General features: G+C 41.9%; 1 protein-coding gene across 1 annotated transcript in view; it reads right to left on the reverse strand.

The window, feature by feature from the left end:
- FNDC3B (fibronectin type III domain containing 3B) overlaps positions 1 to 15,378 on the reverse strand; it is a gene marked incomplete at its 5' end in the record, with an annotated part of 171,106 nt that overhangs the window by 41,517 nt on the left and 114,211 nt on the right. Inside the window, 10 exons of the mRNA XM_082003685.1 lie at positions 439 to 588; positions 2,742 to 2,855; positions 5,065 to 5,237; positions 6,999 to 7,104; positions 7,943 to 8,061; positions 8,597 to 8,668; positions 9,231 to 9,369; positions 11,857 to 11,943; positions 12,546 to 12,720; positions 15,011 to 15,135. Of these exons, the coding sequence (XP_081859811.1) occupies positions 439 to 588; positions 2,742 to 2,855; positions 5,065 to 5,237; positions 6,999 to 7,104; positions 7,943 to 8,061; positions 8,597 to 8,668; positions 9,231 to 9,369; positions 11,857 to 11,943; positions 12,546 to 12,720; positions 15,011 to 15,135 (1,260 nt within the window). The remainder of the gene's footprint in view (positions 1 to 438; positions 589 to 2,741; positions 2,856 to 5,064; positions 5,238 to 6,998; positions 7,105 to 7,942; positions 8,062 to 8,596; positions 8,669 to 9,230; positions 9,370 to 11,856; positions 11,944 to 12,545; positions 12,721 to 15,010; positions 15,136 to 15,378) is intronic.

Consider the following 15,378-nt stretch of genomic DNA (forward strand, 5'->3'; position numbering starts at 1 on the left):
AAACAGATGTTGGAGTTATTATTTAAGCTAAGGGGATCTTCAACATCCAGTTGGGAGGTAGATGTTGTTTACAACTCATTACCAAGAATTTTTTTTTTTTAAATTGTCTAGAACATTATCGTTTTAATATCAGAGGGCAAGGTGGCTGTTAGAAGCATTTTTCACTGAAATAAACCACATGACACACAACAGCAATTTTTGAGAGCTAAAAGTCATACCAACTCCTTTGTTTACCACTTCGAATTGTGCAGAACCTAAACCGTTCAGTTATATAGCAACAGTCTGCATTGTTTAGAATAAATGTACATTCCTTCTGACTTACACAGCATATAACTTCATAGTGGCTAATGATAAAAATAATAACACAGTAGAAGGAAACTCTGTTTCTACTCTAAAATCTTAGATTGCAATGCATGCAAAAACTCGTAACTTCCATACCTGTAGCCTACAGCAGTAATGTGCTGCCGCTGACAATTCATTTATTTCAAAACAGGTATCTGTGCCATTATATGCAAGTTGTAGAGATTCCTCATCTTCTCCCCACTCTAATCTGTATTCAGAGATGTCAGCACCAGAACATTCAGGACTCTGTAACACAAATATTTATGTGTTTCAATCCAGACATGAGCACTTCAGATCTCTGTGTTTCACTGGGTAAGGAATAAAGTAAATGGAAAAAAAACCCCCACCAACCCTTATTTTTACATTAATACAGCATTACTGCTGCCCGTGGAAATGTGCTGAATTAGAGTCCCCTAATAGGTTACTGAAACAGGTCAATTCTGCACAATAATTACCTGATAGAAACTCAGATAAACAAGAGAATGGGCGCAGCTACTTTGCTTTTCAGCAGGACACTCAGGAATAAATTGTCTCTCCACCGGCTTGGCAGAAGCACAACCATGGAGAACTCAAAAAAGCATCAGTCTAGCCTAGTCTAGTCGAGCGACCAAAAGCACAGCTCTGGAAGAGCTAGCCTTCGAGCCTGAAGTAGTTACTCCTGTTACTGACCAAAGAATAACCTCAACAAGCCAGGAGCTCATCTGAGGTTTTCCATGAAAGTCACCCATCAAGCTAATGGTCCCAGTACAGGACGCAGGAGTGTGGAGGACCTGGGTACGTTAACGTCCACAAAAAGACTCCTATGGGATCCATATGTTCTCAGCAATCCCTTCATCATCCTGAAGTCCAGGGGAACATGGAATAAATACCTGAATTTGCTGGAGATGAGCTAGTGCAGGCATAACAGCACAGTCCCCAAACCAAAATATTTTATGTTTTTACCAAAACTACCTAGAGCTGTATTGTGTGGACTGCAGCGGCTCGGGGCATCGCTGCTCTACGTGCAAAGGACGGTCTAGGATATGGCAAAGGCTGTGGTTACGGCATGCAAGGTTTAATTTCCAGTAGAAGGATCCAGAGCATCGCTGCACGCCACAACGACCACCTTGCACATGCACACAGGCTTCCCTAGCTCTGCCTCTGAGCTTCCAGCTATTTTAGTGGGAGCACTCAGAACTGCTAAGCCCGTGTTTTAAAACAATGTGTAAAACAGGGCACAGTAGGCACCATGGTGTGCCCTCTATAGCCACTCCACACTCCTCCACTGTTTTCCCTTTGTATTCACATCAGCCAAAAAATGAAGGCTTCTTTAAGAAAACGTAACCATTGCAAACCACATTACTCCCTCCACAGCTTAATTTTTAGCTAGAATAAACAAATATATCCTGCATATAAATACAGAGCCTACCAGAAACACTGCTTCATTCGCTCATGGCTGGGGAGAGCAAATGCCTGTCCATACACCGATTAAAAAGGTAACGTTTAAAAGTTCAGCGCGACTTCTAGCTTAGTGTCGCGAAACGTTGCCAGAAATATTAACAAATGCCCCCAAATTGCACCAAACGCACCTGCTTCATTATAAAATTAAACCCAGATTGTGTTTGTATCTGGATATGTTGTTAGCACAGTGAATTTATTTGAGCATCATGTGAACATTAATAACTTCTTCCTCAACAGGGGCATCCTTTTGTGGAGGGACCCGACAGATGCAGGGCTGGAACGGCTGCCAGGTTTTCAACGAAAGTCTGTGGCAGAATTACAGCCCCATCGCTCCATATCACAACTTTATTTACGACAACATCCTTTCCTTTCTGCCTTAATGACATAAATATATTTTTTTTAATAACACCAATCAACCCATCAGCATTTCAGCTAGGACTTATTTTAAGAGTCTAGTGTCTACTATCCTGGAGAATGGAGAAGGAATGCACACAAACTAAAATAAAAGTAAATATTTAGGGAAGAGACAAACAATTTTTGAGGGAATAAAACTACATCATAAGCATTTGTGCAGAGTTAATTTCATATCAGAGACTCCAGCTTCAGCCAAAATCAAATATTTGCCTCCACAGTTCCACCCCGGGACCCTCTGACATGCTAAAAGCCCGCAGAGAGCACTTCTACCCAACCAGCGCTCTATCATCTGACGCCAGCATAGGCGGCCGCGCGTCTCCTAATCCTGGTTTGGATGACTCACGATCAACTTTATGCAATTCTTTAAAGAGAAAAGTAGAGAAGATGATTTTCTACAATAGAAGAGTTTCCACATATGGTTTTCTTGCACAAAAAATTAGTTCCAAACCAGCGAATCGCTCTCAAGCTAGCTTTCAAGTTTTGCGGTGACCACACTCGTTTGGATAAGCAAGATAGAAATTAAATAACCAGGGCACCTGACTCACCTCCCAGCTTACAAGTACATGAGTGTCGGACAGAAAGGAGAGAGAAGGTGCTCTGCACTGGCCGGGCGGTCCTGCTGCCGTGGTGACTTCTGTAGCTTCTGAATACGGCCCGTACTAGAGGGGAACATGGTGTCTGTATGTTAATATATATAATATATAATATAAGCATACACCCTTCCCACATTCCTCAAGGCCTTCCAAGAACAGCACACAAACTTTTGCAATGCAGTAAACTTTCTCAAAGACAGACCGGGCTCCCAACGCTCGGCACCAAATACCAGCGTTCGGTATGAGACTACTTACCGCAAAGTTAAAATTTTGTGAGCTAAGCCTAGGTACGGGCAGGCAGCACGTACATCCTCCGGCGCGGCCGTGAGCGCCCGTGAAAGCGTAAGCCACCTCCCGTTTACCCAAGGGTGTGAACGTGCCCTCCGCAACGGAGCAACTGCGGAACACACCGCGTCCCTCCGCTTCACCTTAAAGTAACGTGCTCGCAAGGCCGTGCCGTAGCCCGGCGTAACTGGCTTCTCGCGGATATAAGGAGGAGCACGGCAACAGTAAAGCACACACTGGAGTCCAAATCCAGCTTCTTTTATAAAATGCCCGGCACACGTTACTTATAAAAGGACAGCAAGCGACGGAGCCCCAGCCTGGGTTCGACGTGCGGGGGCACGCTGCGCACGCGCCGTGCACGGCTTCGCTCCACGGGCAGCTAAGCCAACTGCTCAGACAATTTTTGAGCCCTTGGCAGGAGAATAATTTAAATGCATATTAGCAAAAGAAAAGGCAATTTCCAAGAGTATGGAAAAACTGGCTTCAGCCAGCAGCGTGGGGACAGGAGAGAGGTAATGGTGGACATAGCCTTTCTGAGGCCTCTTGAGCGGGATAATGAAGTTTGTTCAGTACATCCCCAAGCTAATTAGAAATTATTCTCCAGAACAAAGGAGCATCACTGGAAGCAATTAGAGGAAAACCACTTATTTTGGAATGCAATACTAGCAAGCATGAAAAAAATGTGCCAAGACAAAGGGTGAACAACAGTGAAATTATGAACCAGAAACCTCTCAACAGACACGTGTCAGTATCTGCGCTACTGAGAAAGGCTAACGCTGATCGCTTAGTTTGAATTACAAAGAGTGCACACCTCAAAAAAATCTCATTTATTGACTTCTGCTGTTTTCTTTACCTAATGGTAGGAAGAAAGGTGTTTGCATCTGGTAAAGAACACCTCTTCCATTTTGCATTTGGTTAAAAAAAAAAAGAAATCAAATGAAAACCAGCCTCCTCATTTAACAAAGGGTGGGACTAGAAATGCTTTGCAACTTTAAACAGTTTTGCCAAAAAAAAAAACAAAAAAGGGGGGAGGGGAGGGGGAGGAAGGGGGAAAAAAAAAAGAAGGGGGGGAAAAAAAAAAATCAAAGTATCATATATCCAAAGCTACCAGGTAGGCAATTGCTTTCATTCCATTGCAAGCAAATCCAATCTCTCCATGTGTATTTAATTAATTTTTCACAAAAATAAAATAGTGGATGCTTTAAAGACAATACAGTTCAACAGTCTTGCATATTTTTCTAATACCTAAGTTAAGTATTAGAAAAATAGAACAGAATTTCTCCCCATAAGTGCATAACATTAAACCTTTATGCTATGCTTGTCATCAAGCTTTCCTGGGAACAAACACATCGATAACCATGTACTGTTGCTGGGACTGCCTTTATAAAAAACCCTTGGAATGCTCTCACAAAGGCAAGCAGAAGCAGCCCAAACCTCACGGAATCAACTGGATCTTTCAACAGATCTCCATGGACATCAGATAGAATTTCTGATGTATTTGGGAAGACACATCCTCCAAGGAAATCATATAAAAAAAAAAAAAAAAATCTATAAAGCATGTATGTTTTTCAAATTATAATGAAAAAAATCATTAAGAATTCAAGCTTTCCTCAAAATACATCAATACCTGAGTGAAATTTCTGTAATTGTTTTTACACAGTTATGATTTAAAACAAAAAGAAGGAATGGAGTGGAAGGAGAAAAAAGAGATTCCTCCTTGTGGGCAGATATTTTGCACATTTTGGTCCAGCTGATTTTGACCAGTCTGATCATCTTAGTACCTGAAATCTCCTTTTAAGAGAGTACCCGACTGAAATCTCCAGCTCTTCCTCAAAAGTTCCTTTAAACATTTCTCACTGTATTTCCTTTTGCCCATCTTCCCTTCACCTTTCTGATCACCAGCACTAACACAACCACTTTCCAGAATCGCCCATCTCGGCATAGAACCGCCTCCGGCGAGGAAGAGCATGCTTCGGCACGCTGCACGTACCCCGCCATCGTTCAGAGCTCTCACTCTGAACCGATACGTTGCTCCAGGAAGAAGGTTGCTGATGGTGCACTCCAGGTCAGGTCCATGATACACTTCAGAAACAACGTCTTCAGGTTCTGTCATTTCTACACTGTACTCTGAGACGGGACAGCCACTTTCTGATGGAGGGACATCTAGAAAGAAATCATATAGTTCATTAGTAACATAAGGACATATGCCAAGAAGATTAATTTTTTACTTCACATACCACAGAAAAATATATATACATGTGTATATAGATATACGTGTGCACATATATATCTATACACACATATACACACACACAGAGTACCAACAATGATTTTCCTCTTGGATAGATGCTGTACCTGCAATACCTCATCCATGAGCACGATCAACATTTTTAAAGCAAATGAATAAAATTACTCTTAGCCCTAAACATTCACCAGGTCAGATCGTCACATGCAAGAGCAGCAGCTCCCTGAAAGCAACGATCTGTCGCCCTGGGAAGCTGTGTTTGATACCAGGAGGTGCCCAGCTACTTTTTAAGCGGAATACAGTGGCTACTACCATCCTCTTCTGAGGATATAAAAGAAGGTACTCAGCGTCTTTCCCCTGATATCAAAGGTCGTGGTGCGTGCAAAAAAAGTGTCAGTGAGGCAGGAGAAAAGGTAGAGAAAGCTGCATAAAGAATGGAACTAAGGCTAAAATACACCCTTTCTGGGACAGAGAGAAATTAGGAGGCACATGGTGGCTGTCTGACCCGTCTTGGCTGCTGGCTATGGCTGGACACAGTGGGTCATGTACACTCCAAAACTAGTACTTATACACGGGATTTCTGGCAAAGCTTCCTTAACACCCAACAAAAATATGAACAACTGCCATCTTCCAACATTATTAGTCACACCGCTAACATTTATGAGATTCTGTATCTCTGTACAATGATCTAAACCCTGCGCTTCACTTGGAATAACAGCTTTCTGGGAAATGGAATTTGTTTTCTGCGCCTGTATCTGTTTTGTTGTGCGCCTTTTTCCTCATGAAAACAATGTATTTGATAAAATTTGCAAGTCATATCACAAGCTGCTACCACAGAATCAACCTGCCTGGGGTTCTGAAAAGCAGTGCTCCACCACAAGTGATACAGTCTTCCAGGAAAAAACATGGTACCTTGGATGCACAGGTGAATTTGTGCACTGGTGTTGAGATATATTTGTCAGTTAGAAATTGTACTGCTCTAGAATTTAGCTTAACAAACGATGCCATAAAGAATCTTGGATGCTGCAAGATTATCATAGAAAAGAAAAAAAATTTGTTGCATACTGGCATGTATCTTGTATTCTGAAATATGCATTTTTTTGGACAGTTTAGTGTCATTTCCATGGTCCAAGTCCTTTGCAAAATTACAGGTGTCCAGTGGATTGTGTGTGTTATACTGTGGATCAGGGGGTTTAAATGCCACCCAAAATCCTCAACATATTTTAACTCAAATTTCTGAGAGAAGTCCTATATTAGATGGAGCAAAATGCTTCTGCTAAGTTTTGTTTTTGCTAAGTTCCTATTGCAAAAGAATAAAAAAGATGTTGAATCACATGGTGTGTTTGCAATAAAAGAATAGATATTCTAATATAGCTGATGCTTTGTAGTCCTGACAGAGACAGGTCCTAACGAAAACAAAAATGGGAGCACAGTATCAGGGCTAAAGGACAGCTGGAGGACAGCTAAGTTCAGAAACCCAATACAGAGCCACAGCAGTCGATGAGAAGTTGCACTTCGGACTTGCACAAGCTTCACTGGACTTTGCTTTGTACTTCCCAGTGAACATAATACACTGCAACATTTCGCAAGGTCTAGCAACAGAAATAAAAGCTAAGGGAAGTTCAGCAACTAACATCAAGATCAAAGCTATTCAACAGCGAGATGCTCCAACAGCTTACCCCATTCCAGCTGTACTTCTTTGTGCTTCGGCTTCCCCAAAACCCTTGGTGGCCGGCAGTGACCTGGTGCAACACTTAGCGTACGGACAGGTAAACTTTCAGAACACTGGAAGAGAACAGGCACTGAAGTTAGCTCTCTGGTACGATTACCGCCTACAAAGTGAGGCACGATTAGAAAGTGGCACAATAAATTGTTTCCTACCACCACTGCTTAACAGAAATTTATATAAGCAATAAATGATAGGAGATGCTATTACGCATCTTACTTACAAATGCAATTAATAGTTCTTTCATTAGCATACTCAAAAGCATAGCACAGGAAACTTTGACGGCTAATTCTGTGGGGCTCTTTATTTTCATTTTCCTCGTTTTTAAAACGATACCAAGGCCTAAAATACTCAATCATAAAAAATAATAAATCAAAGCAGGAGGAATGAAAGTGCACGTACTGAAATGATTTTAAATCAAAGAAGGTAATGACAAGACTCAGCAGCTGGAAAATGGAAGCCAAAAATTTAAAGAACAATTCAGCCACGTGAAAGGTAATTAATTGTTACAACAAAATATCCCTACTGCATCTTCACTCACCAGCTTTGGTCAGCACATGCTCATGTACATGACAGCCTGTGGCCTTTCGCAAGCAAGTGGCCAGGTCAGATAAACACGATGGTCTTTTCTAGCGTGAGTATACATACCTACAGATTGGTTTTGAGGAAACCGAACCTCACTAAATTGCAATTTGCCTGAAAAACACCTATTGGGTACACATAGAAGTCTTCTAAAATTCAGCAACTTGCAACGTAAGATTAGCTGCAATCAGTGTAGCTTTACTGTGCTACAGGACAAATATTCACCTTCTTTTTAAAGCAGAAATCTACCAAAACCAGCAGATATCTCTCTGAATAATATAAAACAAATAGTCCTCACTGTTAAGTAACACTTACTTGACTGTGTCCACCAGTGCTGATACAGCATGCCCGGAGTTTATACAAAGTGCCTGGTTTCAAGTGAGTACAGGTATACTCTGTAGCTGATCCACTATACGCCACTTCCCATTGATTTGCTAGAAAATGAGATATATCCAAGTTTAGAGAAGTATAATGCAACAAGTTTACTAGTGTCTAGGAGGAAACGAAAATCCTTAATGTGGTCTTTCACAAATGATGTATTTCAGGAAAGTCATTAGTGTTAATATTACTATGAGTATTATTCCTGCTGAGAGACGTACAGATAGAATCATAGAACATATCATGTACATAGACACACATACAAATATATATACTTACAAATATAAGTATTTCTAAAATATATTAAAAATAGAAAATCAAACAGTAGGTTCAACTCTGTAACTTAGAATTCCACCAGTCTTAGAGAAAAAGAGAATACTTGAAAAAAACCCTCAACAGAACCTCCCAAAACCCAACCCAAACTCGCCCAGGAACCCTACAACTTTGAAGGCTGCAAGTATGTAACGCAGTTTCAATTGTATCTGCAGCATCAGTGCATTAATGATAATAACAATAATAGCCCAAAGGGTCAGTACTTCCTTACAGTAGCCATAGCAGATTGAAATTGGAGACAAGTTGTTTCAAGTTTACCTTCTGGACTTCCTTGAGAAATTTCTAACAGATACTTTAGGATTTCTGAACCACCATTATCCTGTGGGGGATCTGAAAAAATAAGGCAAGTTGTTAGTAATTCAAGATTAGGAGTGAAATATGACAAGATTACAGAGCCTGCTTCTGACTCTGCTCCTTCTCCTCCACAGACTCCCCCACACTAACTGCACCAAGGAATTCATAGCAGAAGCGGGTAGCAGACGTTCGTTTTCGGCACGAGTCAGAATAAGGTGGCTGGATAATGACGCTACAAACAAGATGGATGGAAAAAGCACTGAGGGAGATGCAGTATGGAGGCTTGCGCCATCGATAAAGGAAGCAGCTGGATGAAGCTGCAATGGGACGTGAAATAGAAAGTAAAAAGCCTGAAGATGCACCTGAGTGCATGTTAGCCAATAAAAACAAGCAACATTTTTGATTCTGAAAACATAAGCGTCTCTACACATCTTTTAAAATATTAAAAAAATTAAGTCGTCAGGCTCTCCAAACACGTTCAACTTGGGACTGAGAAGCAGCATCAAAAAAATCTAAGTTCTAATACATATTTACAGAATTTTATTTCTATTTATTATGACCCAAAAAAGCTCAACTATGACAAACTGAACTGGCTTACCCCACTTCACACTAAAGCCGTGAGATGTTATTGGCCCCTTAATAACGGGTCTGCTTGGAGGTCCTGGCCTGTCTGGGCTTGTTGTGCAGACCAACACTTCGCTGGGAGAACTCTTTCCTTCCACATTAGAGGCAAACAGCTGAAATAAAACCACAACAGGTTTACCGTTGTTTATTCTAACTGCTTTTCTGACAGTTCTACATGAGATTTCTTTTAGTAATTGCACAAATATCAGTAAACTGGAAAGCATGCCACATCGCAACAAAGTGCGTGGGATTCTAATAACAGATATTAGATTGGCATGTTGTTTCTTTACAAACTACATTGATTTTTCCCCTCCCTCCACTAGTAACAGATCACGACATGTTTCAGATAAGAGCACGGCTGGTCTTCCCATTAAAAAAAAAAAAGTCACATAACTTGCAGTTGTTTACTCATAAAAGATGAAAACGATGACAAAAACTATGCTATTTTTGTTTTAGAGGTATTTCAAACTGCTATTTTAAACAAATTAATTTAAAGTATCAGTAATCAGACAATTAAGAACTTAAGGAGCATAACATGCAAACAAGAAACGCGTAATCTACAGCCACTGAAACGAGCAGGATGTGCACAAAGAAAACTTCCTCAGCCAAATCTTTCATCTCTATTCAAGAACACCTTCTGCTGACTTCAGGGAGAAGGTTGCTAAGCTAAGAGAAGACAATAAGGACCTGGCCAGGAGAATGAGCATATCAGGATCGTACAAGAAACCCCACATGGTCCAATGCCTTGTAGCTGTTGAGAGCTGTATTAGCTCATGCTAGTCTCTGGGACATAGATTTGCTGCCAAGGAAGTCAGTAATAAAGTATTTATTAAAATTTCTAATTGTAAATATAAACTAGCAGGAACTTTTCCACTTGGGAAGCTCTGTTACTCTCAAGAGCAGTCATTTCTATCCTCTCTTTGAATACAAGTGTCAGAGGAAAACAATTTGCAATTTTTAAGGCCAAAAACGTAATTGAGGTTCTCTAGCTCATATGCCTATTTAAATAAGTCACTAAAGCCAGTGTCAACTCCTGTGTATCATCTTTTGGTTTCTGACTATTCTCCAATTTAAATCATCTTGCCATGAACACCAGATGCATGAGCTAGACAAATATCCCAGTAACAGCTCTAGGGGATCAGTGTGACCTATAAATTTAATGTGATCCTAGGGTGTCTGTGCTTGGGTTTGGTTGGTTGGTTGGTTTGTTTTATAGTTTTGGGGAACCTTCCCCAAGTTCTGTAGCTAATTAATGCTCGTCCCATGCAACGAGGGAACGTCTCAGTGCTGTGTCAGATCAGAGCTGTGCTTGTAGCCAGTGACACGAAGCTACAAGTTTGCTCTGATACCAATTCAGTTTTGTAAAATTCATGTTTCATTTGAAAGCAGGGCTTCAGAGAAGCACTAACTGTCCTTCTCCTCAGACAGCCACAGCAGCTTGTACAATGCTGAACTAAAAGGCATCATCACTGAGCGACTCCACAACAACTTTCTGGTTCTTTGGGTAGTTCTTCATGCAACTTCACAAGGTCTTCTGTCCCACAAAGGAACTTAGGCAAAGTTGTTTTTAAGGATTTAAATAAGTCTTTGGGTAAAGTTTTTTTTGCTCTCCTGAATATACTAGGAACTACAGAAGCCAAATGTTTTTGCATCAATACAAACCCATGCCATCCTTCTCTCCCTGTGCCGTTTACAAGTGACACAAAGCTGCTTCCAGACACCATTTCTGTTTGGCGCCGAGAGGCACGGCGGGCGGTTTTACATACAGCTCCTTGCCATGCCGGGAGGGACGGCAGCGCTCCCCACGGCACGGCCGAACGCCATCTTGTGGAGCCGCGCTCGGCTCCCGGCTTCGCGGCCACCTCTGCGGCGGACGGCCCGGCCGCGGGGACGGAGAGCCGCACCGCAGCCCGTCGGGTAAAAACCACACCGTGTTCTCCTCGACGGCAGCCGCCGGCACTTGCGTTGTGCTCGATGGCTTCAGCAGCAGCGAGGCAGGTGTCTGAATTTTGCGACTGTGAAAAGCCTTCAGAGCATCGCTCTGCGAGCTCTGTGTTGAGGAGCACCCGCAGAGCAGGAGATACCAGCACTCGCTAAAAACCAGCTGCAAAGCCAGCCACGTGTACGTACGAGACGGAAAAGTTTCAGTTTCTGCATGTCGGGGGAAGACAGGCCCCTGAGCTGGCGAAGGAAGCTGCGCTCGCTGGGCTCCTTACAGCGTGTAAAAGGGAGATGGCTTTTGTGAGCATGGACCAGGTTTTGTGTGAGCATGGACCAGGTTTTGTGTGAGCATGGACCAGGTTTTGGGGGAGCAATGCAGCCGACTACCAACACCTCAGGTCCCGAGCCACACTTTTACAAGATCCTACCTGACGGTACATAGTACCAAGAACGATGCCTGTGTCAAAGAGACTGAGCAATGAGCGTTTTCTGTAGTAAAAGTAAAAATACAACTTTGTTTTAATCTATTAGGTCTTAACATAAAACAGATTTGTATTTGATAGCTCAATTTTGCAGGCAGTACTAAAGGGTCCCTACAATGCCTGGAGAAAACCCAGCACAGAAAATACTATGCAATGACAAGAGTAAAAAGATTTTACCCTGAATTTATACTGTGTGCTTCTTCTGAGATTCTTCACAGTACAAGCTTGCTCCTCTCCAGTGTACTTTGGGTGAAACACGCTATCCTAGAAAAAACAAAACCAAACAAATTCCCATAACTGAGGAGTTTGAGGAAGTGCTCTCTGTATTATAGCCTGTAGCTAGAAGACATTATAGCAAAGGGGCTTTATAGGCAAGTGTTTATTATTATTACTGTTACTATCACTATTACTATTATTACTACTTTTAAGCTGCAAGGCCACAATAATTTCCCTTCCAGAAGGATGGTGCAACTGATCTGAATAATATAATTTTGCTGTAAAATAAGCACAAAAACAATCGTGATGGTTTAACCCACGTTACCGAAACAGAAGTGGCAGGTGACAGAACACAAGCACACCGCACAGCGGTGAGAAGGGCACGGCAGACTGAACCGGTTAAGAACAAGCTGTCCTATACCTTAGAGACTCCTGTGAAGCTTTGTAAAGGAATCGTGGGTGGCAGTACAGATTTTTAGCTCAGGATTCATAATTCTGCTGTGGAGCTGAGCAAACCACACAGCTCCATCCTGCCAACGGCCCAATACTCCTAAAAGGCCCTCCAAAGCAACAATCCCTTCTCAGCGATCTTGAATTAATAAATGAAAACTCTATCTAAGTCATGCAGTTTATAGTAACACTGTACTTACATTATCCTCTTCCTGAATTTCCAGGGTGTAGGAAATCACTTCCTCTGGCGTACATCCTTCTACTTTATTCCACTGCAATGCGATCCACGTAACGCCAGCTCGAACAAGCCTTGGTGCAGAAGGGGTCTGAGGAATATTACCTGCAGTGTAGCATACCACCTCCTGGCTGTACCCACTGCACAGGGACAGAGAAGGAGAGAGAGGAATATTTAAAAAAACCAAAACCAAACAACAAGCAAGCAAGCAAACAGAACCCACAAACAAAAAAAAAACACCCAACCCACCAAAAACCCCAAACCTCAGTGTATTTAGAGAAACTTGAAGGCATGACATTTTCAAAAAATCTGGACAATGTTGAAATTGCCCAGGTAGAAAAGATGAGCACCCAGTTAGGAAATGCCAGAACTAAGAATAGGAAAAAAAAAAGCAGGATTACATATGTCCTCACAGCTCAGCATCACGTAGGAGCTGTTGGGTGCAGGCACAGATACCTTCCAACCCTCCAGGCTGGCTCTACTCCTTTCTGACTTTCCCTGCCCAAACTTCTTTGCATATTAAGCTGATCATAAAGTTGGTCTTTTGCACAGCTCAGGTTGCAACCAGAGAGAACATCCACAGCAGAGGAGATGCACGCTCTCATCTTGTCTGAATCCCAGCACACAATGCCTTGAAACATAACAGGCGGTTGTGTTGAACAAGTGTAGGAAGAGTTCTCTTAAGACTTCGGGCAGAATATATTATGTAAAATTGAAATTTGAGAACAAAGTTTAAAATGGACAGATTTTGGTGAATTTTCAGGAGGACACTAGAACTCTCACCTGAAGGTAATGTTCTTGCAATTTTCAAATCTCTGTTTCTGAAGTGAAAATGTATTTTGTTCCCTAAAGTCATCGCATGAATTTAATATACACAAAAAGCTACACCTTCTTCTGAGTCTTCTTTCTCAAAAATAACATCTAACAAATCCGCCTATAACTAACACCCGAACAAGACAAAAATAATCTTAAATGGTAAGCCCACAAGCATTACAACCAACCAAAACCATCTTACGACATGAAGTGTTAGATGACATTATCATGTCATAATTTTGAGTACTGTCTATAAAAACAAGCCATGTGCTGTTGGTACTTATCTTGTAGATTAACACAGAACAGCTGACCATAAATATAGTTCTTAGTTCACTCCCTCCTCAAAAGCCTGAGAAAAAAGAGAGAACAACAACAAAAAAAAAAAAAAAAAAAAAAAGGAGTGGAGGGTTGAAGCATGCCCTAAGATATTTTAAAAATGTGGAATCGGGCAAAGAAAAGAGATACCAAAACTGGGAACTTTGCACAAAACTGGCAGTCCCCTTCCAGTTACACTCAGCAGCTCCAGCTCAAGCCTCTCTCTCTCCCCGGATCACGGATTATTTCAATAGGGAGGGAAGTAATTTTGCAAGAAGTTGGCAAAAAGGGACTCTGTGCACACATGAACAGTCCCAATGCAGAGGGAAAACACAGGAACATGAATAAAGAAACTTTTTTAAAGCTATATATTACTAAGAGTTTCGAGTTTGGGAAGAAAGAACAATACAGGAACCTCCCTCAGCAAAACACATTGTTGTATACCACTAATATTCCTTTTTCTGTCCTTCTTGTAATAATGATTAGATCCTGTTTAGCTAAGAAGGATAATAAAGGAGTATACAAGAGCACTGGATGTTTAGCTTCTTCACAGCTAAACCCTTCCTGGCCTAATTTCCTTCTGCGAGTAGAGGAGCGCACAGCCCCGGCAGCACGACGGCTCTTTGGGCACCCTCTGGTCCTCAGTTGCGTAACGTTTTAGCCCAGTGCTCCCTAGCAGCTCCCGGAGGACTGCAATAAGTCTGATTTCTCATCATCTTCATTCGAGCGCATCTGTTCACGTGCAAAGAAAAGCAGAACCTGAAACCCATCTTGCAGGGCCCTTGGGTGCACCTCTCCTCCCTCGGTCCTGGCGCTCTCACCCTTCTTTCCCACCCCGTCAGCCAGCCCTGCCAGTCCTGCGGAAGAAGGCAGGGACTGTACTGCTGAAAAAAGACAGAAGGGTTTTGCTTTAAACCAGAAAAATAAATATATCAAGATTCCTTTCAAAATCTGCAACTCAACTTCCTCCTGCTTGTTTTTCTTGGTTCACAGAGGTCCCTAGTGGGAATTTTACATAACAGATGTATTCTTTTTGTATTAGGAATAGACCACAAAACACCATTTAACACCTCAAAAGGAGCCTATCTTCTTGGGCTAACCTCATCATGCTGAAGGTACACAGCAATTCCCTGGGAGGTGAACGGTACCCCAAGGGAAGGCGCAACTTACTCTAAAGCATTAATAGTACAGCAAATGTCAGATACTTAACTCCAAATCATAAAGAGAAAAAACAATGTCATCGATAGTTAAACATTTTAACTACCACTTTTTCTCAAGAAAGTGTTACCTTGGGTAGCTTACCTAGTACCGATGTCATTCTGAGCTGCTAATCGGAAGGTGTAACCCAAAGCCGGACAAAGCTTAGTCAACTTGCAATGCTTCTGGCTTCCAAAGTAACATTCTCTGAACCCACTGTTCCTCTTTCCCTTGAAAGAGAGAAATCTGTTATCAGGTAGCTACGAAACAAAACCACGCGGTTCTCACCTTAAAAGAGCTGTTAAATGACATTACAATTAGATGCTTTCCTACAGGCACCGTGCAGAGCAAGCTGTGTAAGCCACGGACAGCATGGCTACGCTACCTGAAGTAACACAGATCAGCACAGCTAGTCTGCTGTCGGGTTCCTCCTCTTTTCAGATTCATAGCTTCATGAGATGTACCTACAGCTT

This window comes from Phaethon aethereus, assembly GCF_964289735.1.
Source record: "Phaethon aethereus genome assembly, chromosome: 9".
Classification (NCBI taxonomy): domain Eukaryota; kingdom Metazoa; phylum Chordata; class Aves; order Phaethontiformes; family Phaethontidae; genus Phaethon; species Phaethon aethereus.